Raw genomic sequence first — 27,900 nt, 5'->3', positions numbered from 1 at the left:
GTAATGCGTTCTAAACATATAATTACATTAGAGTTTACCTGGAGTTTACCTGGAGAGAGTTCCGGGGGTCAACGCCCCCGCGGCCCGGTCTGAGACCAGGCCTCCTGGTGGATCAGAGCCTGATCAACCAGGCTGTTGCTGCTGGCTGCACGCAAACCAACATACGAGCCACAGCCCGGCTGATCCGGAACTGACTTTAGGTGCTTGTCCAGTGCCAGCTTGAAGACTGCCAGGGGTCTGTTGGTAATCCCCCTTATGTGTGCTGGGAGGCAGTTGAACAGTCTCGGGCCCCTGACACTTATTGTATGGTCTCTTAACGTGCTAGTGACACCCCTGCTTTTCATTGGGGGGATGGTGCATCGTCTGCCAAGTCTTTTGCTTTCGTAGTGGGTGATTTTCGTGTGCAAGTTCGGTACTAGTCCCTCTAGGATTTTCCAGGTGTATATAATCATGTATCTCTCCCTCCTGCATTCCAGGGAATACAGGTTTAGGAACCTCAAGCACTCCCAATAATTGAGGTGTTTTATCTCCGTTATGCGTGCCGTGAAAGTTCTCTGTACATTTTCTAGGTCGGCAATTTCACCTGCCTTGAAAGGTGCTGTTAGTGTGCAGCAATATTCCAGCCTAGATAGAACAAGTGACCTGAAGAGTGTCATCATGGGCTTGGCCTCCCTAGTTTTGAAGGTTCTCATTATCCATCCTGTCATTTTTCTAGCAGATGCGATTGATACAGTGTTATGGTCCTTGAAGGTGAGATCCTCCGACATGATCACTCCCAGGTCTTTGACGTTGGTGTTTCGCTCTATTTTGTGGCCAGAATTTGTTTTGTACTCTGATGAAGATTTAATTTCCTCATGTTTACCATATCTGAGTAATTGAAATTTCTCATCGTTGAACTTCATATTGTTTTCTGCAGCCCACTGAAAGATTTGGTTGATGTCTGCCTGGAGCTTTGCAGTGTCTGCAATGGAAGACACTGTCATGCAGATTCGGGTGTCATCTGCAAAGGAAGACACGGTGCTGTGGCTGACATCCTTGTCTATGTCGGATATAAGGATGAGGAACAAGATGGGAGCGAGTACTGTGCCTTGTGGAACAGAGCTTTTCACCGTAGCTGCCTCGGACTTTACTCTGTTGACGACTACTCTCTGTGTTCTGTTAGTGAGGAAATTATAGATCCATCGACCGACTTTTCCTGTTATTCCTTTAGCACGCATTTTGTGCGCTATTACGCCATGGTCACACTTGTCGAAGGCTTTTGCAAAGTCTGTATATATTACATCTGCATTCTTTTTGTCTTCTAGTGCATTTAGGACCTTGTCGTAGTGGTCCAATAGTTGAGACAGACAGGAGCGACCTGTTCTAAACCCATGTTGCCCTGGGTTGTGTAACTGATGGGTTTCTAGATGCGTGGTGATCTTGCTTCTTAGGACCCTTTCAAAGATTTTTATGATATGGGATGTTAGTGCTATTGGTCTGTAGTTCTTTGCTGTTGCTTTACTGCCCCCTTTGTGGAGTGGGGCTATGTCTGTTGTTTTTAGTAACTGTGGGACGACCCCCGTGTCCATGCTCCCTCTCCATAGGATGGAAAAGGCTCGTGATAGGGGCTTCTTGCAGTTCTTGATGAACACAGAGTTCCATGAGTCTGGCCCTGGGGAAGAGTGCATGGGCATGTCATTTATCGCCTGTTCGAAGTCATTTGGCGTCAGGATAACATCGGATAGGCTTGTGTTAATCAAATTTTGTGGCTATCTCATAAAAAATTCATTTTGATCTTCGACTCTCAGTCTGGTTAGCGGCTTGCTAAAAACTGAGTCATATTGGGACTTGAGTAGCTCACTCATTTCCTTGTTGTCATCTGTGTAGGACCCATCTTGTTTAAGTAGGGGCCCAATACTGGACGTTGTTCTCGATTTTGATTTGGCATAGGAGAAGAAATACTTTGGGTTTCTTTCGATTTCATTTATGGCTTTTAGTTCTTCCCGCGATTCCTGACTCCTAAAGGATTCTTTTAGCTTAAGTTCGATGCTTGCTATTTCTCTGACCAGTGTCTCCCTACGCATTTCAGATATATTGACCTCTTTTAGCCGCTCTGTTATTCTTTTCCGTCGCCTGTAAAGGGAGCGCCTGTCTCTTTCTGTTTTACATCTACTCCTCCTTTTTCTTAGAGGAATAAGCCTTGTGCATACATCGAGTGCTACCGAGTTAATCTGTTCTAGGCATAAGTTGGGGTCTGTGTTGCTTAGTATATCTTCCCAGCTTATATCGGTTAGGACTTGGTTTACTTGGTCCCACTTTATGTTTTTGTTATTGAAGTTGAATTTGGTGAATGCTCCCTCGTGACTAATCTCATTATGTCGGTCTGGGGCTCCGCGCATACATGACTGAACCTCAATTATGTTGTGATCTGAGTATATTGTTTTTGATATGGTGATATTTCTTATCAGATCATCATTGTTAGTGAAGATGAGGTCTAGTGTATTCTCCAGTCTAGTAGGCTCTATTATTTGCTGGTTTAAATTGAATTTTGTGCAGAGATTTAAAAGCTCGTGTGAGTGTGAGTTTTCATCAGAGCTGCCTCCTGGTGTTATTACTGCAACAATATTATTTGCTATATTCCTCCATTTTAGGTGCCTTAAGTTGAAATCCCCCAGGAGCAAGATGTTGGGTGCAGGAGCTGGAAGGTTTTCCAGACAGTGGTCAATTTTTAACAGCTGTTCCTGGAATTGCTGGGATGTTGCATCCGGAGGCTTGTAGACTATCACAATGACTAGGTTTTGGTTCTCGACCTTTACTGCTAAAACTTCCACTACATCATTTGAGGCATTTAGCAGTTCTGTGCAAACAAGTGACTCTGCAATGTACAGGCCAACCCCCCCCTTTTGCCTGTTCACTCTGTCACATCTGTATAGGTTGTAACCTGGGATCCATATTTCGTTGTCCAAGTGATCCTTTATGTGGGTCTCAGTGAAAGCCGCGAACATTGCCTTTGCCTCTGCAAGCAGTCCACGGATGAAAGGTATTTTGTTGTTTGTTGCTGGCTTTAGACCCTGTATATTTGCAAAGAAGAATGTTATCGGACTGGTGGTATTGTTGGTACTGGGGGGGGATTTTTTTTCCGGCATTAGTATCTGTATCTGTCGGTTTGGAGTGGAGGCCATCGACTGTGGTTCCACTCCAGGAATGACTGGATTTGGTGTACGATTTCTGCCATTTCCTGCCAGTTTTTTTTCCTTCCTGGCACTAAAAAACCTCTCCCTCTTGAGTGGCTGTGGCTACCCAGGTTTTCCCATGGCCTGGATGTTTTGTATCTTTTTGTCCCCTTTAGATGGTATGCCTGGCAATTTAAGTTATAGCACAGTCTTTCCTGTACTGAAGAGGTACACAGTTCAGGGTGAAAAAGCTTACAGGAAGGGAGTTTGCATTTTCCTGTTGTCATATGGGCATGGCATTTCCTAGGGTGGTCATAGTTGCACGTCCCATCTGTTTTTCCAGATTTCCCATGCCAGCAGATACCGAGTGCATAGTATGTGCACAGGCTTGGTTTCCGTTTGCCTTGGGTTTCTGTGTCTGTATTCCCTGTTGGTGCATGTTTCCCTGTCTTACTTCTATCCTCCCTAGCACCAACAATGGAGCTCCCACCATTTGTTTTTGGTAATATATCCTCACTATTGCTAGTGGAGTCCTCTTGTTTGCTATTTCCTGCGGTATTTCTAGTTTGCAATATTGGTTTTATCTTATCTTTGACTACACTTGTTTCCCTACTATGGCTCCTGTCCCCTATGCGGTCATTCATATGTATTCCTTCCTGCGTATAATTCCCGACTACCTGGACAAAATCTCCAGCTTCACCATTACTGTCTCCCAGGACAGCATCTCCAGCTTCCCCATTACTGTCTCCCAGGACAGCATCTCCAGCTTCACCATTACTGTCTCCCAGGACAGCACCTCCAGCTTCACCATTACTGTCTCCCAGGACAGCACCTCCAGCTTCCCCATTACTGTCTCCCAGGACAGCACTATCAGCCCCCCATTTACTGACTACCAGGACATCATCTCCAGCCTTACAGTTTCTGACTACATGGCCAGTATCAAGGGCAGTACCATTCAGCCCGGACTTTTTATGTTCCCATCTGTTGTAGAAAGCTTCCAGGTTTTCTATGAAAGCAGCTTTGATGTTGACCTCTTTTAATACCCTTGTGATTTTAGTCCACAGATTTATCTCATTTGGGTATACCCAAAAACACTTCCCTGTTTTAATACTGCTTGTAGCTAGTTCTTGGATATCTGCACAAGGGGCGTGACACCAATTTCCACAGAAATGACAATTTATGCTTGTGGAAGCCCGTTTGTTTGACTGACCACAGACTACACACAGCTTCATAATGATTTGAATGGTTGATTTACTGCAATTCTACTAGCAACCTCTTGAATATTCTATTAATAACCTGCTAGGTGGTGCACAACGAAACCGTTTGAAACCAGTCCAGGGTTCGGACCAGTCAAGGGTTCGGACCAGTCAAGGGTTTGGACCAGTCTATCTGATCTGATCAGTGGGTCACTTATTTAAACCATACTGGTCGGTGATTTGAGCTAACACATGAAGGATCTACTGGAAATTATCTACCCGAGTAATATGTGATTTGATTGATACAAAAGTATAACTTGCGTGTTGAAGAGCCGGCGACTGCTGGCACTCCTACAATGACGAACGGTCGAGCCTCCACCTTTGTTTATCAATCGCTGTATCTAGCTTCTCTATTTTTTTTTTCCGTCTCCACCACAATAAATGCTATATTATCACTATAGTTGACTGGTGCAAATTTTGGAGGAAGGGCGCTTTTTCTGTAGTAGTGGTGAAAAAAATAATCGTGCATAAATTTGTTTACTAAAAGGTTACCAGAAATACTCATTAATACGCTCTGAGAATTAGAAAGGATTAAAATGAAATGAAAAAAACAAATAGTGAACATTTTATTGTTTATAACTGAACACGAGTTTTCATTTGATTTAAACATTGTAATTTGCAAAGATTTTTCTTTATTTTCTCTGCATGCATATCTTTGCAAAATTGAATACCATTTTGCAATGCTTGCCAAACTTTCATGCTTCGTTCATTGTTAGGATCAGTGTCCATAAGAAAGAAAATCAGAATCATCGTCTATTTTTCTAATAAAAATCTAAAAGCTCATTTAATATAAGATGCTGTGCCAAGTCCGTGTTTTATGTTTAGGTAAAGTTTGTCAGAGAACAGGATAAGTGTTTCCTGCGACATATCAACACCCCTCCTTCAGAGTGCAGGAATTGTACTTCCCACCTCCAGGACTCAACTCCGGCTTGCTGGTTTCCCTGAATCCCTTCATAAATGTTGCTCATACTCCAATAGCACGTCAAATTGTAAAAACCATATGTCTCCACTCGCTCTTATCTAACATGGTCATGCACAGTAGCTGGAAGTTCAAGCTCCTCATACCCAAAACCTCCTTCAGCCCCTCCCTCCAACTTTTCCTAAGCTGACTCCTACCCTGCCTTCCTTCCACTACAGATTTATTCCCTCTCCAAGTCATTCTATTTTGTTCCATCCTCTCTAAATGTCCAAACCACCTCAACAACAAGGAGAACCTTGTTGCAACTTTCACCTCCCATGCTTCACACTCATATAAGAGCATTGGTATATTTATACTCTCATACATTTTCCTCTTTGCTTTCATGGATGACACTCTTTGTCTCCACAGACTCCTCAGTGCACCACTCACCTCATCTGTCATAGACCCATCTGCTGACAAGTCCATTCCCAAATATCTGAATACATTCACTTCCTCAGTGCTCCCTCCTTCCAATCTGATATCCAATCTTTCATTACCTAATTTTTTTATCATCATCTTACATTTTCCCATGTTCACTTTTAATTTCCTTCTTTTACATATCCTACCAAATTCATCCACCAACCTCTGCAACTTCTCTCCAGAATCTCCCAAAAGCACAGTGTCATCAGCAAAAATCAACTGTGACAACTCCCAGTTTGTGTTAGATTCTTTATCTTTTAACCCCACACCTCTTGCCATCCAACCCCATCTATAAATATATTGAACACTCATGGTGACATCATGCATCCCTGTCTAAGGCCTACTTTTACTGGGAAACAATCTCTGTCTCTCTTACACTCTAACCTGAGACTCACTATCCTCATAAAAACTTTTACTGCTTTCAGTAACCTACCTCCTATTCCATACATTTGCAACATCTGCCACATGCCCCCTTATCCACCCTATCATATGCCTTTTCCAAATCCATAAATGCAACAAAAACCTCTTTACCCTTATCTAAATACTGTTCACCTATATGTTTCACTGTAAACACTTAGACTACACACCCCCTACCTTTCCTAAAGCCTCGTCAGGCCTTCCTTCCTCATCACACACTGTTTTGTATAACTGTAAGGCTATAGACCAATAAGCCTAACCTCCATAGTGGGAAAATTTATGGAGTTAATTATTGCCGAGGCAATTCGTAGCAATCTTGAAAAGCATAAATTGATCAATGAATCTCAGCACGGTTTTATAAATGGGCGTTCCTGCCTTACAAATTTATTAACTTTTTTTTTCACTAAGGTGTTTGAGGAGGTAGATCATGGTAATGAATATGATATTGTGTATATGGACTTCAGTAAGTTTTTGATAAAGTCTCACATCAGAGGCTGTTGAGAAAACTTAAGGCACACGGAATAGGAGGAGAAATTTTTTCCTGGGTAGAGGCATGATTGACAAATAGGCAGCAGAGAATTTGCATAAATGAGGAGAAATCAGAGTGGGGGCACGTCACAAGCGGTGTTCCTCAGGGGTCAGTGTTGGGCCCGTTGTTGTTCACAATTTACATAAACGACATAGATGAGGGAATAAATAGCAACATAAGAAAGTTTGCTGATGACACCAAGATAAACCATCCAATTCATTCTAATGAGGACATTAGAGCACTCCAGGATGATTTGAATAGACTGATGCAGTGGTCGGAGAAGTGGCAGATGCAGTCTAATATAGATGAATGCAAAGGTCTAAATGTTGGACAGGAAAATAACCATGCCACATATAAATTAAATAATGTGGATTTTAATATTACTGATTGTGAAAAGAATTTAGGAGTTCTGGTTAGCAGTAATCTAAAACCAAGACAACAGTGCATAAGTGTTCGCAGTAAAGCGAACAGAATCCTTGGCTTCATATCAAGAAGTACAAATAATAGAAGTCCTCAGGTTGTTCTTCAACTCTATATATCCTTGGTTAGGCCTCATTTAGATTATGCTGCTCAGTCCTGGTCACCGTATTACAGAATGGATATAAATGCTCTGGAAAATGTACAAAGGAGGATGACAAAGTTGATCCTATGTATCAGAAATCTTCCCTGTGAGGATAGACTGAGGGCCCTGAATCTGCACTCTCTAGAAAGGCGCAGAATTAGGCGGGATATGATCGAGGTGAATAAATGGAAAACAGGAATAAATAAAGAGGATGTAAATAACGTGCTAGAAATGTCTAGACAAGACAAGACTCGCAGCAATGGTTTTAAGTTGGACAAATTCCGAGTCAGGAAGAATATAGGGAAGCACTGGTTTGGCAAAAGAGATGTGGATGAGTGGAACAAACTCCCGAGTACCGTCAAAGGAGCTAAAACGTTGCATACTTTTAAAACTAGGTTAGATAAATACATGAATGGGTGTGGGTGGGTGTGAGCTGGAATTGACTAGCTTGTGTTGATGGGTCTGTTGCCGTGCTCCTTCCTTAAGTGGGTGTGACCTTGGCCTGGCTAGCCTTGGGCCGGTGGGTGACTTGGATCTGCCTCGCATGGGCCAGTAGGCCTGCTGCAGTGTTCCTTCTTATGTTCTTATGTTCTTAACAGTCACCATATGTGCACCACTTTCATGTTTGTCCAATATCTCGATTTTTATCATAACACTAAGACTTTAACCTAAGAATAGCATTCTGACTTCTCGCTATTGAGATGTCAGAATGCTGTTCTTAGGTTCGCTAGTCGCCCATATCCTTTAGTTGGTTTAATATCTTCATTATGCACCCCATACCCATCCTATGGGCGGTAGTCAAAAGATTACAAAGGTACATAATGGGTCCAGGGACTGGACCCCGTTCTACCCCGCGCGCCTCTCCCATGTCCATTTGCACCAATAACTCACTACAGTTGTGACCGGGTGTGGAAGTGTGAATTGCTCATTACACTATAATTTGTTCATGATTGTAGCCATGTATAAACGTAAGTAACCATTCTTACAGTATTCATTACCTTTGTAACTTGTGAGTTCATTACCTTGTACCTAGTTCAGCCATCACAACTTTGGGAGCCCAGTCCCTGGACCCATTACGTACCTCTGTAATCTGTAAATACCTTTGTAACTTGTCATGATTGTGACTAGACCTACCTGGAGTTCATTACCTTTGTAAATTGTGAGTTCATTACCTTTGTAAATTGTGAATTCATTACCTCTGTAACTTGCTCAGCTATCAAAACTTTGGAGTCCAGTCCCTGGACCAATTATGTACCTCTGTAATCTTTTGACTACCGCCCACAGGATGGGTATGGGGTGCATAATAAACATATTAAACTAACTAACTAACCATGTCCTGCGGCAGTTATTAGCTTAAGTGCGCCTCAGGAGATGTGCTCTGTATTATACACACTCTAAGATCCTTTTCCTTGAGTGAGGTTTGTAGTTGTTGTCCCCCCTAGACTGTACTTTGTCTGCGGTCTTCTTTGCCCTTCCCCGATCTTCATGACTTTGCACTTGGTTGGGTTGAACTCCAGGAGCCAGTTGCTGGACCAGGCCTGCAGCCTGTCCAGATCCTCCTGATTGCAAAAAGGATTTAGGAGTTCTGGTTAGCAGTAATCTAAAACTAAGACAACAGTGCATAAATGTTCGCAATAAAGCGAACAGAATCCTTGGCTTCATATCAGGGGCCCGAGACTGTTCAACTGCCTCCCAGCACACATAAGGGGGATTACCAACAAACCCCTGGCAGTCTTCAAGCTGGCACTGGACAGGCACCTAAAGTCGGTTCCTGACCAGCCTGGCTGTCTCTCGTATGTTGGTTTGCGTGCAGCCAGCAGCAACAGCCTGGTTGATCAGGCTCTGATCCACCAGGAGGCCTGGTCACAGACCGGGCCGCGGGGGCGTTGACCCCCGGAACTCTCTCCAGGTAAACTCCAGGTCTCCAGGTAATAGAAGCCTCAGGTTGCTCTTCAACTCTGCAGATCATTGGTTAGGCCTCATTTAGATTATGCTGCACAGTTTTGGTCAACGTATTACAGAATGGATATAAATGGCCTTCCCGTCAGGTATTCTCTGATCCATTGCTGTGCCTTCCCTGTTATACCTGCCTGGTCCTCCAGCTTTTCACTAGTCTCTTGTGTGACTGTGTCAAAAGCCGTCTTACAGTCCAAGAAAACGCAATCAACCCACCCCTCTCTCTTGTCTTACTGCTGTCACCTTGTCATAGAACTCCAGTAGGCTTGTGACATAGGATTTCCCGTCTCTGAATCCTTGCTGGTTGCCACTTATAAGCTCATTCCTTTCTAGGTGGTCCACTGCTCTTCTAATAATCTTCTCCATTACTTTGCATACAGTACGTGTCGGGGACACTGGTCTGTAGTTTAAAAACTGGGATTACATTTGCTGTCTTCCATACCTCAGGTAGTCGCCCTGTTTCGATAGATGTGTTGAAAATTGTTGTTAGTGGTACACAGAGCACCTCTGCTCCCTCTCTCAGGCCCCACGGAGAAATGTTATCCAGCCCTATCGCCTTTGAGATATCTAGTTTGCATAGCAGCCTCTTCACCTCGGTTGTATTTATCGTGACCAGCACTTGTTGGTGTATCCCACCTCTCCGTCTTTCTGTAGTCCTTTCTGGCTCCACTGTAAATACTTCAAGGTCTTTTCTCGTAAACTCCCTTCCTTCCTTCCTCAGCCTGATTACCTGGTCTTTCACTGTTGTTTTCTTCCTCGTGCAACTGTTCAACAACTTTGGGTCAGACTTGGCTTTCGCTGCTATGTCATTTTCATATTGTCGTTGGGCCTCCCTCCTTACCTGTGCATATTCATTTCTTGCTCTACGATTACTCTCCTTATTCTCCTGGGTCCTTTGCCTTCTATACTTCTTCCGTTCTCTAGCGCACTTGGTTTTTGCCTCTCTACACCTTCGGGTTAACCAAGGGCTTGTCCTTGGTTCACATATTCCGTCATCTCATTTACTGATTTCCCTGCCAGTTCTCTATCCCACCGAACCTCCTGCACAAAGTTCCTCATGCCTGTGTAGTCCCCTCTCTTGTAGTTTGGCTTCATTTGTCTTGCCCTTCCTGCCTCCCTCTCCACTTCTAACTCTATATATTCGAAGCTTAGAACCACGTGATCACTAGCTCAGAGGGGCCTTTCATATGTGATGCCTTCAATATCTGCACCATTCAAGGTGAATATTAGGTCCAGCCTTGCTGGTTCATTCTCTCTCCTTTCTCTGGTAGTGTTTCTAATGCGTTGATACATGAGGTTTTTCAGTATTACCTTCAACATCTTAGCCCTCTACATGTCTGGGCCCCCATGTGGCTTCAGGTTTTCCTAGTCGATTTCTGTGTGGTTGAAGTCACCCACAACCAGTAGCTTTGCCCTGCCCACATAGACCCTTCTAGCCACTTCAGCCAGTGTGTCAACCTTCTCTTTGTTGCTCTCATATTTTTGTCTTGGTCGCCTGCTATTCAGTGGTGGGTTATACATCACTTCAATCACCACCTTGGGATCTCCGGTCTGAAGTGTTCCTATTATGTAGTCCCCTGCTTCTCTTCTGTCTACTCTCTCCAACTCCTCAAAATCCCATTGGTTTTTGATGAGCAGTGTAACTCCTCCACCTCTCCTGTTCCCCTCTGTGTGTGTGTGTATGTGTGTATATAATGTGGAGCCTTAGTCCACATTATACACACACATATATACTAGCCTTCGACCGTGGGTTCAAACCCCACCCGTGGTATGGTTTGTTTGCAATCGTGTCATTACGATTTCGTGAGTCATACTAGCGTTTGTCCGGTAAATACAAGACAGGCAGGTTACCTGGAGTCTGATGGGAGGTGTAGTGACATTGACGAAGCTGTTGTTATGCCACACCAGCTCCTCTACTGAACACAAGTTAACAAAAGCTTTCCCATTGGCGCTCACAAACTTGTTGTCTCTGAAGGTAGCAGAGTTGTCCACAAACCTGGAGGAAAGTGTGTAATGCATTATAAACGTTTATTGAGGATTTAAGTACATAACATACAGTTTATTTTACAATTGTCTTGTGGGTGTATATATGTCATGCGCTCATAAAAAAAATAAAGACATTGGAGATAATAATAATTATGGAGATATTGAAGAAGTGGAGAGGTAATTTGGCGTAATTAATCCCTCGACTCTAATATATGTTCAGTCCCTCAGATAGACATAAAGACAGATTTTACCGTCATACACAGTGGTAATCTAGCACTGATGAACTAGATATCACTACACAAATAACCCGCAACTAGGAGAAACGAGCATACGACGATGTTTCGGTCTGACATGAATAATTTACAAAGTCACACTAACCCAAAAGATACGATGAAGCTCGTGGAACAGGGAGAAAGTGGACCTAAGTAAGTAAGTTTATTCAGGTATACACAAATACAATTACATAGAATTATCGTACATAGCAGCATATGTGTGGTAGCGACCAGCGAAGAAACAAGACCAGGAGCTTTGAATCGACCCCTGCAACTACGAATAAATGAGTACAAAGTGAGGAGGCCAATATATACATAGGCGACGAGGGGACAAGGACGTGACCAAGAGAGGTAAGATAAGTAGTGGTAAAGCTGGTAGTGGAAGTATGAATAGAAGAAACAGAGGTAGTAGAAAGTAGGGAGAGTAGGTTGTGTGCCTTTGTAAGCAGTCCAAGTCGGTCCGAAACATCGTTGTAAGCTTGTCTCTACTGTATGCGGGTTATTTGTGTATCGGTATATGGCCATTGAATACACTGACTCGCTATCACCCATATATATCATGTCTGGACAACACTTACTTTCTTTGTAGTATTTTCTGATCTAACTTTTCTCAATTCTGTCCCTCTCCCTTATTTAAGAAAAGTGTTGATATTAGCAAAACTGTTAAGAAATAAACCAAGTGGTCTGGATTTCTGCCTAAATGTAAATCTATACTAGGATGTATTTCATATTTATATAGAAAATTTCACTGTTGCCACTATTTTATGAAATTCGTCACAATGGAGCCCCCAGCTCTTACTGACCAGCTCACTGAGTGACGTCAAGATCTTCTCTAGTAGTTTTTTTTTCTTTGCGACTTGTGTAACTAACTTACCCTCAACAATTCTCGCCCAGCTTCCTTTGTCTGGAAGCCACGGGGGCGTTGACCCCCCGAAACCCTCTCCAGGTATACTCCAGGCATGCCTAACCTAACTTAGGATGAGCATGTTCTGTGTGGTAATGGCCATCCCGTGAGGTACAAAAAAAGATTACAATATTCTTAATACTTGCATCTTTGGATATTACAATCATTTCATAAATTATTGTGACATTATATAGTTACTACTTATTTAATGCAGTATGTGGATAGATTCCCAAAATTACAGATAGTTTATCTGTAATTATCTGTTTTAGGGAAGAAATTGAGTGACTTATTGGGCGATGAGCCCAATAAGTTCTCCTGATCTATGTTTGGATGACCTCGGTCCCCCAGTCACCATCCACTGATGAAGACCACAAGACCTTGTTCTTGTTCTTGTTCAGACCAGAGCTTTGGTGAGATGGGGAAGGAAGAAGGATGGGTAAGGATGGAAATATTGGAAAAGGGTGGGAGGGGGGTGAGAGGTAGGATATAAAGGTAAGTGGCCCAACCACTTTGGTGCAATTTAAAAAGTGTACGTGAAATGATAATATATTTATTTAAGGGGTATAAGACTAACCCATCAGAGTCACATAGATATACCAGATATAAGTACATGACTCTGAATTGGTAGTAATTATACAAGACCTCAGCTGCAAAATGACGAGGCTACTTCTTCGTTCGTCAGAATTTCATTGTTGTATTATCCCCAACAATTATAGCTCGTATATTGAATAGAGATCCTGTAGAAGCTCATGGTTTTTATAATTGTTTATTCGCCAGGTGAAAATCAGTTAACAGGGACAGAATGCTGCAAAGATGGAACACAGGAATAAGGGTACACAGCTAGAAGTTGAAAACTCAGAAGAATCGTAGGAAGGTTAGGAAGTATTTCTTCAGCCTTAGAGCTGTCAGGAAGCGGAGCAATCTGGAGAGTGGACCTAATAGCGACCAACGAAGAGGCGGGGTCAGGAGCTGTGACTCAAGCCCAGCAACCACATATAGGAGAATACGGTTCTTTGTTATATTATAGCCCCTGAAGCTGTCCAGGTCCTACGGTGGACCACAGTAGCAGGAAGTTCTGGCTTCTTGTAAGCGAGTACAATGAGGAAGCTGACAAAGGATCGAGCCTTCACTAAGTCTTGTGCTGAATGACTTACTAGTGATAAATTATAAAGACTTAGCTAAGAATGAACCAACAGTCACACTGCGACTTATTTCCATTGTGATTTTCATTGTTTTAATCTTATTTTTCTCAACGTCTTGACAATTAGAAATTGGAAATGATACAGAACTTAGAGTTGATGCAAACTATAATTAAAACAGAGTAAGACCTACAGGTTTAGAGCTCCCCATGAAAGCAATAATAGATTACAGATACAATTGGTCATTTCAAGCGAGCAACTGGCAGACGACAAATAATGGCGTTTAAAACTATTAAAAACACTAACGTAACGTCAACGAAAAAATACTTAAGATAAAAAGAAAAAACAGACGGGCCTGTCCGGGATTTGAACCCGGGACCTCCTGCACCCAAAGCAGGAATCATACCCCTAGACCAACAGGCCGTGGGCGTATACTATATCTCTTCATTTATAAACTTTAAATACGTATATATATTGTCAGTAAATAATGCATAATAAAGTTAATAATAATATCTTTATTTACTACCAGTACATGTACAAGGTATACAGACCATAGCTGACATCAGTGACATACTACTATATAGAAAGTTGCTAGTTATGTTGAGCATTTCCCGCAAATTAGGTCAGTTTTGTCCCAGGATGCGACCCACACCAGTCCACTAACACCCAGGATGTGACCCACACAAGTCCACTAACACCCAGGATGTGACCCACACCAGTCCACTAACACCCAGGATGCGACCCACACCAGTCCACTAACACCCAGGATGCGACCCACACCAGTCCACTAACACCCAGGATGTGACCCACACCAGTCCACTAACACCCAGGATGTGACCCACACCAGTCCACTAACACCCAGGATGCGACCCACACCAGTCCACTAACACCCAGGATGCGACCCACACCAGTCCACTAACACCCAGGATGTGACCCACACCAGTCCACTAACACCCAGGATGTGACCCACACCAGTCCACTAACACCCAGGATGTGACCCACACCAGTCCACTAACACCCAGGATGTGACCCACACCAGTCCACTAACACCCAGGATGTGACCCACACCAGTCCACTAACACCCAGGATGCGACCCACACCAGTCCACTAACACCCAGGATGTGACCCACACCAGTCTACTAACACCCAGGATGAGACCCACCCAGTCCACTAACACCCAGGATGTGACCCACACCAGTCCACTAACACCCAGGATGAGACCCACCCAGTCAACTAACACCCAGGATGTGACCAACACCAATCCACTAACACCCAGGATGCCACCCACACCAATCCACTAACACCCAGGATATGACCCACACCAGTCCACTAACACCCAGGATGTGACCCACACCAGTCCACTAACACCCAGAATGCGACCCACACCAGTCCACTAACACCCAGGATGTGACCTACACCAGTCCACTAACACCCAGGATGTGACCCACACAAGTTCACTAACACCCAGGATGTGACCCACACCAGTCCACTAACACCCAGGATGAGACCCACACCAGTCCACTAACACCCAGGATGTGACCCACACCAATTACCTGGAGTTTACCTGGAGAGAGTTTCGGGGGTCAACGCCCCCGCGGCCCGGTCTGTGACCAGGCCTCCTGGTGGATCAGCGCCTGATCAACAAGGCTGTTGCTGCTGGCTGCACGCAAACCAACGTACGAGCCACAGCCCGGCTGATCAGGAACTGACTTTAGGTGCTTGTCCAGTGCCAGCTTGAAGACTGCCAGGGGTCTGTTGGTAATCCCCCTTATGTGTGCTGGGAGGCAGTTGAACAGTCTCGGGCCCCTGACACTTATTGTATGGTCTCTTAACGTGCTAGTGACACCCCTGCTTTTCATTGGGGGGATGGTGCATCGTCTGCCAAGTCTTTTGCTTTCGTAGTGAGTGATTTTCGTGTGCAAGTTCGGTACTAGACCCTCTAGGATTTTCCAGGTGTATATAATCATGTATCTCTCCCTCCTGCGTTCCAGGGAATACAGGTTTAGGAACCTCAAGCGCTCCCAATAATTGAGGTGTTTTATCTCCGTTATGCGCGCCGTGAAAGTTCTCTGTACATTTTCTAGGTCGGCAATTTCACCTACCTTGAAAGGTGCTGTTAGAGTGCAGCAATATTCCAGCCTAGATAGAACAAGTGACCTGAAGAGTGTCATCATGGGCTTGGCCTCCCTAGTTTTGAAGGTTCTCATTATCCATCCTGTCATTTTTCTAGCAGATGCGATTGATACAATGTTATGGTCCTTGAAGGTGAGATCCTCCGACATAATCACTCCCAGGTCTTTGACGTTGGTGTTTCGCTCTATTTCGTGGCCAGAATTTGTTTTGTACTCTGATGAAGATTTAATTTCCTCATGTTTACCATATCTAACACCCAGGATGCCACCCACATAATCCACTAACACCCAGGATGTGACCCACACCAGTCCACTAACACCCAGGATGTGACCCACACCAGTCCACTAACACCCAGAATGCGACCCACACCAGTCCACTAACACCCAGGATGTGACCCACACCAGTCCACTAACACCCAGGATGAGACCCACACCAGTCCACTAACACCCAGGATGTGACCCACACCAATCCACTAACACCCAGGATGCCACCCACACAATCCACTAACACCCAGGATGTGACCCACACCAGTCCACTAACACCCAGGATGTGACCCACACCAGTCCATTAACACCCAGGATGTGACCCACACCAGTCCACTAACACCCAGAATGCGACCCACACCAGTCCATTAACACCCAGGACGTGACGTGTTGTGTCATACTGCATCATGCTGGGTGGTGGTGTGTCATACTGCATCATGCTGGGTGGTGTTCCTGTCATACTGCATCATGCTGGGTGTTCCTGTCATACTGCATCATGCTGGGTGGTGTTGTGTCATACTGCATCATGCTGGGTGGTGTTCCTGTCATACTGCATCATGCTGGGTAGTGTTGTGTCATACTGCATCATGCTGGGTGGTGTTGTGTCTTACTGCATCATGCTGGGTGTTCCTGTCATACTGCATCATGCTGGGTAGTGTTGTGTCATACTGCATCATGCTGGGTAGTCTTGTGTCTTACTGCATCATGCTGGGTAGTGTTGTGTCTTACTGCATCATGCTGGGTAGTCTTGTGTCTTACTGCATCATGCTGGGTAGTGTTGTGTCTTACTGCATCATGCTGGCTGTTTCTGTCATACTGCATCATGCTGGGTAGTGTTGTGTCTTACTGCGGACATCAACCAAATCTTTCAGTGGGCTGCAGAAAACAATATGAAGTTCAACGATGAGAAATTTCAATTACTCAGATATGGTAAACATGAGGAAATTAAATCTTCATCAGAGTACAAAACAAATTCTGGCCACAAAATAGAGCGAAACACCAACGTCAAAGACCTGGGAGTGATTATGTCGGAGGATCTCACCTTCAAGGACCATTTACCTGGAGTTTACCTGGAGAGAGTTCCGGGGGTCAACGCCCCCGCGGCCCGGTCTGTGACCAGGCCTCCTGGTGGATCAGAGCCTGATCAACCAGGCTGTTGCTGCTGGCTGCACGCAAACCAACGTACGAGCCACAGCCCGGCTGATCCGGAACTGACTTTAGGTGCTTGTCCAGTGCCAGCTTGAAGACTGCCAGGGGTCTGTTGGTAATCCCCCTTATGTGTGCTGGGAGGCAGTTGAACAGTCTCGGGCCCCTGACACTTATTGTATGGTCTCTTAACGTGCTAGTGACACCCCTGCTTTTCATTGGGGGGATGGTGCATCGTCTGCCAAGTCTTTTGCTTTCGTAGTGAATGATTTTCGTGTGCAAGTTCGGTACTAGTCCCTCTAGGATTTTCCAGGTGTATATAATCATGTATCTCTCCCTCCTGCGTTCCAGGGAATACAGGTTTAGGAACCTCAAGCGCTCCCAGTAATTGAGGTGTTTTATCTCCGTTATGCGCGCCGTGAAAGTTCTCTGTACATTTTCTAGGTCGGCAATTTCACCTGCCTTGAAAGGTGCTGTTAGTGTGCAGCAATATTCCAGCCTAGATAGAACAAGTGACCTGAAGAGTGTCATCATGGGCTTGGCCTCCCTAGTTTTGAAGGTTCTCATTATCCATCCTGTCATTTTTCTAGCAGATGCGATTGATACAATGTTATGGTCCTTGAAGGTGAGATCCTCCGACATGATCACTCCCAGGTCTTTGACGTTCGTGTTTCGCTCTATTTTGTGGCCAGAATTTGTTTTGTACTCTGATGAAGATTAAATTTCCTCATGTTTACCATATCTGAGTAATTGAAATTTCTCATCGTTGAACTTCATATTGTTTTCTGCAGCCCACTGAAAGATTTGGTTGATGTCCGCCTGGAGCCTTGCAGTGTCTGCAATGGAAGACACTGTCATGCAGATTCGGGTGTCATCTGCAAAGGAAGACACGGTGCTGTGGCTGACATCCTTGTCTATGTCGGATATGAGGATGAGGAACAAGATGGGAGCTAGTACTGTGCCTTGTGGAACAGAGCTTTTCACCGTAGCTGCCTCGGACTTTACTCTGTTGACGACTACTCTCTGTGTTCTGTTAGTGAGGAAATTATAGATCCATCGACCGACTTTTCCTGTTATTCCTTTAGCGCGCATTTTGTGCGCTATTACGCCATGGTCACACTTGTCGAAGGCTTTTGCAAAGTCTGTATATATTACATCTGCATTCTTTTTGTCTTCTAGTGCATTTAGGACCTTGTCGTAGTGATCCAGTAGCTGAGACAGACAGGAGCGACCTGTTCTAAACCCATGTTGCCCTGGGTTGTGTAACTGATGGGTTTCTAGATGGGTGGTGATCTTGCTTCTTAGGACCCTTTCAAAGATTTTTATGATATGGGATGTTAGTGCTATTGGTCTGTAGTTCTTTGCTGTTGCTTTACTGCCCCCTTTGTGGAGTGGGGCTATGTCTGTTGTTTTTAGTAACTGAGGGACGACCCCCGTGTCCATGCTCCCTCTCCATAGGATGGAAAAGGCTCGTGATAGGGGCTTCTTGCAGTTCTTGATGAACACAGAGTTCCATGAGTCTGGCCCTGGGGCAGAGTGCATGGGCATGTCATTTATCGCCTGTTCGAAGTCATTTGGCGTCAGGATAACATCGGATAGGCTTGTGTTAATCAAATTTTGTGGCTCTCTCATAAAAAAATCATTTTGATCTTCGACTCTCAGTCTGGTTAGCGGCTTGCTAAAAACTGAGTCATATTGGGACTTGAGTAGCTCACTCATTTCCTTGCTGTCATCTGTGTAGGACCCATCTTGTTTAAGTAGGGGCCCAATACTGGGCGTTGTTCTCGATTTTGATTTGGCATAGGAGAAGAAATACTTTGGGTTTCTTTCGATTTCATTTATAGCTTTTAGTTCTTCCCGCGATTCCTGACTCCTAAAGGATTCTTTTAGCTTAAGTTTGATGCTTGCTATTTCTCTGACCAGTGTCTCCCTGCGCATTTCAGATATATTGACCTCTTTTAGCCGCTCTGTTATTCTTTTCCGTCGCCTGTAAAGGGAGCGCCTGTCTCTTTCTATTTTACATCTACTCCTCCTTTTTCTTAGAGGAATAAGCCTTGTGCATACATCGAGTGCCACCGAGTTAATCTGTTCTAGGCATAAGTTTGGGTCTGTGTTGCTTAGTATATCTTCCCAGCTTATATCGGTTAGGACTTGGTTTACTTGGTCCCACTTTATGTTTTTGTTATTGAAGTTGAATTTGGTGAATGCTCCCTCGTGACTAGTCTCATTTTGTCGGTCTGGGGCTCCTCGCATACATGTCTGAACCTCAATTATGTTGTGATCTGAGTATATTGTTTTTGATATGGTGACATTTCTTATCAGATCATCATTGTTAGTGAATATGAGGTCTAGTGTATTCTCCAGTCTAGTAGGCTCTATTATTTGCTGGTTTAAATTGAATTTTGTGCAGAGATTTAAAAGCTCGTGTGAGTGTGAGTTTTCATCAGAGCTGCCTCCTGGTGTTATTACTGCAACAATATTATTTGCTATATTCCTCCATTTTAGGTGCCTTAAGTTGAAATCCCCCAGGAGCAAGATGTTGGGTGCAGGAGCTGGAAGATTTTCCAGACAGTGGTCAATTTTTAACAGCTGTTCCTGGAATTGCTGGGATGTTGCATCTGGAGGCTTGTAGACTACCACAATGACTAGGTTTTGGTTCTCGACCTTTACTGCTAAAACTTCCACTACGTCATTTGAGGCATTAAGCAGTTCTGTGCAAACAAGTGACTCTGCAATGTACAGGCCAACCCCCCCCTTTTGCCTGTTCACTCTGTCACATCTGTATAGGTTGTAACCTGGGATCCATATTTCATTGTCCAAGTGATCCTTTATGTGGGTCTCAGTGAAAGCCGCGAACATTGCCTTTGCCTCTGCAAGCAGTCCACGGATGAAAGGTATTTTGTTGTTTGTTGCTGGCTTTAGACCCTGTATATTTGCAAAGAAGAATGTTATCGGACTGGTGGTATTGTTGGTACTGGTGGGGGGGATTTTTTTTCCGGCATTAGTATCTGTATCTGTTGGTTTGGAGTGGAGGCCATCGACTGTGGTTCCACTCCAGGAATGACTGGATTTGGTGTACGATTTCTGCCATTTCCTGCCAGTTTTTTTTCCTTCCTGGCACTAAAAAACCTCTCCCTCTTGAGTGGCTGTGGCTACCCAGGTTTTCCCATGGCCTGGATGTTTTGTATCTTTTTGTCCCCTTTAGATGGTATGCCTGGCAATTTAAGTTATAGCACAGTCTTTCCTGTACTGAAGAGGTACACATTTCAGGGTGAAAAAGCTTACAGGAAGGGAGTTTGCATTTTCCTGTTGTCATATGGGCATGGCATTTTCTAGGGTGGTCATAGTTGCACGTCCCATCTGTTTTTCCAGATTTCCCATGCCAGCAGATACCAAGTGCATAGTATGTGCACAGGCTTGGTTTCCGCTTGCCTTGGGTTTCTGTGACTGTATTCCCTGTTGGTGCATGTTTCCCTGTCTTACTTCTATCATCCCTAGCACCAACAATGGAGCTCCCACCAGTTGTTTTTGGTAATTTATCCTCACTATTGCTATTGGAGTCCTCTTGTTTGCTATTTCCTGCGGTATTTCTAGTTTGCAATATTGGTTTTATCTTATCTTTGACTACACTTGTTTCCCTACTATGGCTCCTATCCCCTATGTGGTCATTTATATGTATTCCTTCCTGCGTATAATTCCCGACTACCTGGACAAAATCTCCAGCTTCATCATTACTGTCTCCCAGGACAGTATCTCCCGCTTCACCATTTCTGTCTCCCAGGACAGCACCTCCAGCTTCACCATTACTGTCTCCCAGGACAGCACCTCCAGCTTCACCATTACTGTCTCCCAGGACAGCACCTCCAGCTTCACCATTACTGTCTCCCAGGACAGCGCCTCCAGCTTTACTATTACTGTCTCCCAGGACATCACCTCCAGCCTTACAGTTTGTGGCTACATGGCCAGTATCAAGGGCAGTACCATTCAGCCCAGACTTTTTATGTTCCCATCTGTTGTAGAAAGCTTCCAGGTTTTCTATGAAAGCAGCTTTGATGTTGTCCTCTTTTAATACCCTTGTGATTTTAGTCCACAGATTTTCCTCATTTGGGCATACCCAGAAACACTTCTCTGTTTTAATACTGCTTGTAGCTAGTTCTGGGATATCTGCACAAGGGGCGTGACACCAATTTCCACAAAAATGACAATTTATCCATGTGGAGGCCCGTTTGTTTGACTGACCACAGACTACACACAGCTTCATAATGATTTGAATGGTTGATTTACTGCAATTCTACTAGCAACCTCTTGAATATTATATTAATAACCTTAAATGAAGCTCTAGCTATTTGTATTTCTGTTTCTAACTCTTTTTGTATATTGGACAGCTTACCGTCACGTTCCTGATTTATAATGTTTGTGTTTATAAGGCGCCTACAACCCCATCCGTTTACAGTCTGCTTTATTGTCCAACGAAACTGTTTGAAACCAGTCCCGGGTTCGGACCAATCAAGGGTTCGGACCAGTCAAGGGTTCGGACCAGTCAAGGGTTTGGACCAGTCAAGGGTTTGGACCAGTCGATCTGCTCTGATCAGTGGGTCACTTATTTAAAACATACTGGTCGGTGATTTGAGCTAACACATGAAGGATCTACTGGAAATTATCTACCCGAGTAATATGTGATTTGACTGATACAAAAGTATAACTTGCGTGTTGAAGAGCCGGTGATATCTGGCAGCTCCTACAATGACGAACGGTCACCTCCTTGTTTATCAATCGCTGTATCTGGCTTTTCTATAGTTGACTGGTGCAAATTTAGGAGGAAGGACGCTTTTTCTGTAGTAATAATTGCTTCTCGTTGTGTATAATGCGACCGCTGGTAACTACAGGTTATATGAAATTCACAGTAACGTCTCGTATTTCAAGAAAAGAAACTAATGAAAGTCACTCCACTCCACTAAGTACCATTATAATACTGGTTAGTTGCTACTACAACACTGTATTCTGCCTGGAGCTTTGCAGTGTTTGCAATGGAAGACACTGTCATGCAGATTCGGGTGTCATCTGCAAAGGAAGACACGGTGCTGTGGCTGACATCCTTGTCTATGTCGGATATGTGGATGAGGAACAAGATGGGAGCGAGTACTGTGCCTTGTGGAACAGAGCTTTTCACCGTAGCTGCCTCGGACTTTACTCTGTTGACGACTACTCTCTGTGTTCCGTTAGTGAGGAAATTATAGATCCATCGACCGACTTTTCCTGTTATTCCTTTAGCACGCATTTTGTGCGCTATTACGCCATGGTCACACTTGTCGAAGGCTTTTGCAAAGTCTGTATATATTACATCTGCATTCTTTTTGTCTTCTAGTGCATTTAGGACCTTGTCGTAGTGATCCAATAGTTGAGACAGACAGGAGCGACCTGTTCTAAACCCATGTTGCCCTGGGTTGTGTAACTGATGGGTTTCTAGATGGGTGGTGATCTTGCTTCTTAGGACCCTTTCAAAGATTTTTATGATATGGAATGTTAGTGCTATTGGTCTGTAGTTCTTTGCTGTTGCTTTACTGCCCCCTTTGTGGAGTGGGGCTATGTCTGTTGTTTTTAGTAACTGTGGGACGACCCCTGTGTCCATGCTCCCTCTCCATAGGATGGAAAAGGCTCGTGATAGGGGCTTCTTGCAGTTCTTGATGAACACAGAGTTCCATGAGTCTGGCCCTGGGGCAGAGTGCATGGGCATGTCATTTATCGCCTGTTCGAAGTCATTTGGCGTCAGGATAACATCGGATAGGCTTGTGTTAACCAAATTTTGTGGCTCTCTCATAAAAAGTTCATTTTGATCTTCGACTCTGTCTGGTTAGCGGCTTGCTAAAAACTGAGTCATATTGGGACTTGAGTAGCTCACTCATTTCCTTGTTGTCATCTGTGTAGGACCCATCTTGTTTAAGTAGGGGCCCAATACTGGACGTTGTTCTTGATTTTGATTTGGCATAGGAGAAGAAATACTTTGGGTTTCTTTCGATTTCATTTATGGCTTTTAGTTCTTCCCGCGATTCCTGACTCCTAAAGGATTCTTTTAGCTTAAGTTCGATGCTTGCTATTTCTCTGACCAGTGTCTCCCTATGCATTTCAGATATATTGACCTCTTTTAGCCGCTCTGTTATTCTTTTCCGTCGCCTGTAAAGGGAGCGCCTGTCTCTTTCTGTTTTACATCTACTCCTCCTTTTTCTTAGAGGAATAAGCCTTGTGCATACATCGAGTGCAACCGAGTTAATCTGTTCTAGGCATAAGTTGGGGTCTGTGTTGCTTAACATTGTATCAATCGCATCTGCTAGAAAAATGACAGGATGGATAATGAGAACCTTCAAAACTAGGGAGGCCAAGCCCATGATGACACTCTTCAGGTCACTTGTTCTATCTAGGCTGGAATATTGCTGCACACTAACAGCACCTTTCAAGGCAGGTGAAATTGCCGACCTAGAAAATGTACAGAGAACTTTCACGGCGCGCATAACGGAGATAAAACACCTCAATTACTGGGAGCGCTTGAGGTTCCTAAACCTGTATTCCCTGGAACGCAGGAGGGAGAGATACATGATTATATACACCTGGAAAATCCTAGAGGGACTAGTACCGAACTTGCACACGAAAATCACTCACTACGAAAGGAAAAGACTTGGCAGACGATGCACAATCCCCCCAATGAAAAGCAGGGGGTGTCACTAGCACGTTAAGAGACCATACAATAAGTGTCAGGGGCCCGAGACTGTTCAACTGCCTCCCAGCACACATAAGGGGGATTACCAACAGACCCCTGGCAGTCTTCAAGCTGGCACTGGACAAGCACCTAAAGTCAGTTCCTGATCAGCCGGGCTGTGGCTCGTACGTTGGTTTGCGTGCAGCCAGCAGCAACAGCCTGGTTGATCAGGCTCTGATCCACCAGGAGGCCTGGTCACAGACCGGGCCGCGGGTGCGTTGACCCCCTGAACTCTCTCCAGGTAAACTCCAGGTAAACTGCATCATGCTGGGTGGTGTTCTGTCATACTGCTTCATGCTGTGTGATTTTCCTGTCATACTGCATCATGCTGGGTGATGCTCCTGTCGTACTGCATCATGCTGGGTGGTGTTGTGTCATACTGCATCATGCTGTGTGATGCTCCTGTCGTACTGCATCATGCTGGGTGGTGTTCTGTCATACTGCATCATGCTGGGTGGTGTTCTGTCATACTGCATCATGCTGGGTAGTGTTGTGTCATACTGCATCATGCTGGGTAGTGTTCTGTCATACTGCATCATGCTGGGTAGTGTTCTGTCATACTACATCATGCTGGGTAGTGTTCTGTCATACTGCATCATGCTGGGTAGTGTTGTGTCATACTGCATCATGCTGGGTAGTGTTCTGTCATACTGCATCATGCTGGGTAGTGTTCCTGTCATACTGCATCATGCTGGGTGGTGTTCCTGTCATACTACATCATGCTGGGTGGTGTTCCTGTCATACTGCATCATGCTGGGTGGTGTTCCTGTCATACTACATCATGCTGGGTGGTGTTCTGTCATACTGCATCATGCTGGGTGGTGTTCCTGTCATACTGCATCATGCTGGGTGGTGTTCCTGTCATACTGCATCATGCTGGGTGGTGTTCCTGTCATACTGCATCATGCTGCGTGTTGTGTCATACTGCATCATGCTGGGTAGTGTTGTGTCATACTGCATCATACTGGGTGATGTTCCTTGTCATACTGGATCATGTTGGGTGATGTTCCTGTCATATTGCATCATGCTGGGTGGTGCTCCTGTCATTCTGCATCATGCTGGGTGGTGTTCCTGTTATACTGCATCATGCTGGGTGTTCCTGTCATACTGCATCATGCTGGGTGTTCCTGTCATACTGCATCATGCTGGGTGTTGTGTCATACTGCATCATGCTGGGTGATGTTCCTTGACATATTGCATCATGCTGGGTGGTGCTCCTGTCATACTGCATCATGCTGGGTGTTGTTCCTGTCATACTGCATCATGCTGGGTAGTGTTGTGTCATACTGCATCATACTGGGTGATGTTCCTTGTCATACTGGATCATGTTGGGTGATGTTCCTGTCATACTGCATCATGCTGGGTGGTGTTCCTGTCATTCAGCATCATGCTGGGTGGTGTTCTGTCATACTGCATCATGCTGGGTGATGTCCTGCACTGAGTGATGTTAAGCACTGACTTTCTTGGGATATTCTGGGTAACTACCACTCCCCCGAGTTAAAAATGCGAACAAATTTTGTTTTATAGATGGATCTGTAACTTCCTGACAAACAGAACACAAAGAGTAATAGTAAACAGAATAAAGTCTGAGGCAGCTACGGTGAAAACCTCTGTTCCACAAGGCACAGTACTCGCTCCCCTTCTATTCCTCATTTTCATTTCTAACCCAGACAGAGATGTAAGTCATAGCTCCGTGTCTTCCTTTGCGGATGACACCCAAATTACCATGGCAGTGACCTCCATCGAAAACACCGCGAGATTCTAAGCAGACTTCAACTAAGTCTTCGAATGGCCCACTCAAAATAATATGAAGTTCAACGAGGAGAAATTTCAACTACTCAGATATGGGATTAGATTTTGCCACCGAAGTGGCTAGTTTATTGTGCACCCCATATCCATCCTGTGGACGGTAGCGCGAGAGCATATGGATACACAAAAGGCCTAGGTACTAGGCCCCAAAGGGTTAACAGGAATACATATGGATTTATATCTACATATCTATAGTTCACTTATCTGTTACAAGCAAATTTAGGAAATTTGCTTAGTATATCTGGTATCTTATTTTCATTAATAAGATATCTTGACATGTCACATAGGTTATTATACTGTCTGTCTCTGTATTCCTCAATAAGTGGACAATTAAGCACATAGTGTTCAAGAGAGTGACCATATGCCTGATCACATAATTTACATTTAGTTTGATCATCATCTGTGTGTCTCCCAAACTGCCAGAAGTACTTGTAACCAAGCCTAAGCCTGGCCACTACAACATCAGTCAGTCTGTTCACATTGCAAGTTGCTCCATAAACATACTTATCTACGTTCATGTTATCATAGTGGGTTATAGATCTACTCAGGCTTCTAACTGCATTCCTATAACAATCATTTTCATTATTTACTTCTCTCCTAATATTATTCCTAATGCTAGACACAGTTATACCAAAGTTATATTCTACATTCTCCTTCTCGATACTCTTCTTGGCTAACATATCAACTTTATCATGAAGGAGTAATCCAATGTGTGATGGGATCCATAGCAATTGTACATTAATTCCTTTGTCCCTAATTTTTGAGTATCTATACCTGGCTTCCCCAATGAGCATGTTGTTGGAGTCATTATATGAGTCAAGAGCCTTCAGTGATGACATAGAATCAGTAATGATGATAGAGTCAAGCTCAGTGTCATAGGTTAGCTTTAGCGCCATTAGGATTGCAAACAATTCAGTTTGCAGTGTAGACGCCCAGTTGTTAATTCTTATGCCTAACTCAACAAATTTATTATCGTTCTTAACTAGGGAGGTGGCAACAAGAGCAGATGCAGCCCTGCCAGAAGACTCCTGTTTAGATCCATCAGTGTATATAACTTGTGATAACTTGTTACTACCAGCTAGGTGAGAAATTTCTTCTTGAGCAGTTGCTCTAACAAGAGATTTAAGGAAGGGATTACTAGCAATGAGCTTCTTGGGAGGGACTTGTAGGTATGTGATATTAAATGAACACATCTTCCATGGAGGGGTGAAATGCTCTTGTTGCCTACAGTGATACAGTTCATGTAGGTTATAAAACTTAATGCAATTGCACGTTTTCACAATCCATTTAGATCTGTGTGTATTTACCTCTAGACACTTGGTAAGATTCACTGTGACAGTGTCTGGTTCGTTTCTCAACATTCTAATACCGAGTACAGTGTTAATTTCAACAATCCTAGAAATACCAAGCTCCTTCCTCATGTTAAGAACTTTTGTAGATCTGGGACAGCCAAGAATAATCCTGAGAGCTTCATTTTGCATTAACTCCAAGGGTCGGAGAGAACTTTCTCTGGCTATGGGAAACTTGAAGAAATTAAAAATGTATCAGGGTATCAACAGAGCGGAAAAGTAATGTGAAGGACCTGGGAGTGATAATGTCAGAAGACCTCGCCTTCAAAGACCACAACAATGTATCTATCTCATCTGCTAAGAAAATGGTAGGAAGGATAATGAGAATCTTCAAACTAGGGATGTCAAGCCCATGATGATTCTCTTCAAATTGCTTGTGCTATCTATGCTGGAATACTGCTGTACACTAACGGCCTCCTTTAAGGCTGGAGACATTACAGGCCTGGAGAATGTACAAAGAACATATAAGCACGATAAGGCACCTAAATTACTGGGAACAGTTGAAGGACCTTGATCTGTATTCCCTGGAATGCAGGCGATAGAGATACATGATAATATTTGCGTGCTGGCCACACGCAAATTGACGTACGAACCACAGGTGCCTGTCCAGTGCCAGGGGTCTATTGGTAATCCTTCTTATGTATGCAGGGAAGCAGTTGAACAGTCTTGGGCCCTGGACACTTATTGTGTTGTGTCTCAGTGTACTCGTGGCACCCCTGCTTTTCATTAAGGGTAATGTTGCATCTCCTGCCGAGTTTTTTGCTTTCATATGGAGTGATTTTCGTGTGCAAGTTTGGTAATAATCCCTCTAGGATTTTCCAAGTGTATATTATCATGTATCTCTCCCCCCTGCGCTCCAGGGAATACAGATCAAGGACTTTCAACCGTTCCTAGTGAT

General features: G+C 44.1%; 1 protein-coding gene and 1 non-coding gene across 2 annotated transcripts in view; both read right to left on the bottom strand.

The window, feature by feature from the left end:
* Positions 1-27,900, bottom strand: part of LOC128684422 (uncharacterized) — a 205,428-nt gene that overhangs the window by 6,665 nt on the left and 170,863 nt on the right. Inside the window, exon 3 of the mRNA XM_070089366.1 lies at positions 11,102-11,246. Coding sequence (XP_069945467.1) covers positions 11,102-11,246 — 145 coding nt within the window. The remainder of the gene's footprint in view (positions 1-11,101; positions 11,247-27,900) is intronic.
* TRNAP-UGG (transfer RNA proline (anticodon UGG)) lies at positions 13,903-13,974 on the bottom strand. Its single transcript has one exon. It is a non-coding gene; the product is annotated as a tRNA-Pro (tRNA).

Source organism: Cherax quadricarinatus, chromosome 2, assembly GCF_038502225.1.
Source record: "Cherax quadricarinatus isolate ZL_2023a chromosome 2, ASM3850222v1, whole genome shotgun sequence".
Classification (NCBI taxonomy): domain Eukaryota; kingdom Metazoa; phylum Arthropoda; class Malacostraca; order Decapoda; family Parastacidae; genus Cherax; species Cherax quadricarinatus.
Note: the sequence above shows the minus strand (reverse complement) of the source record. Positions and strands in the feature narration are given on the sequence as shown.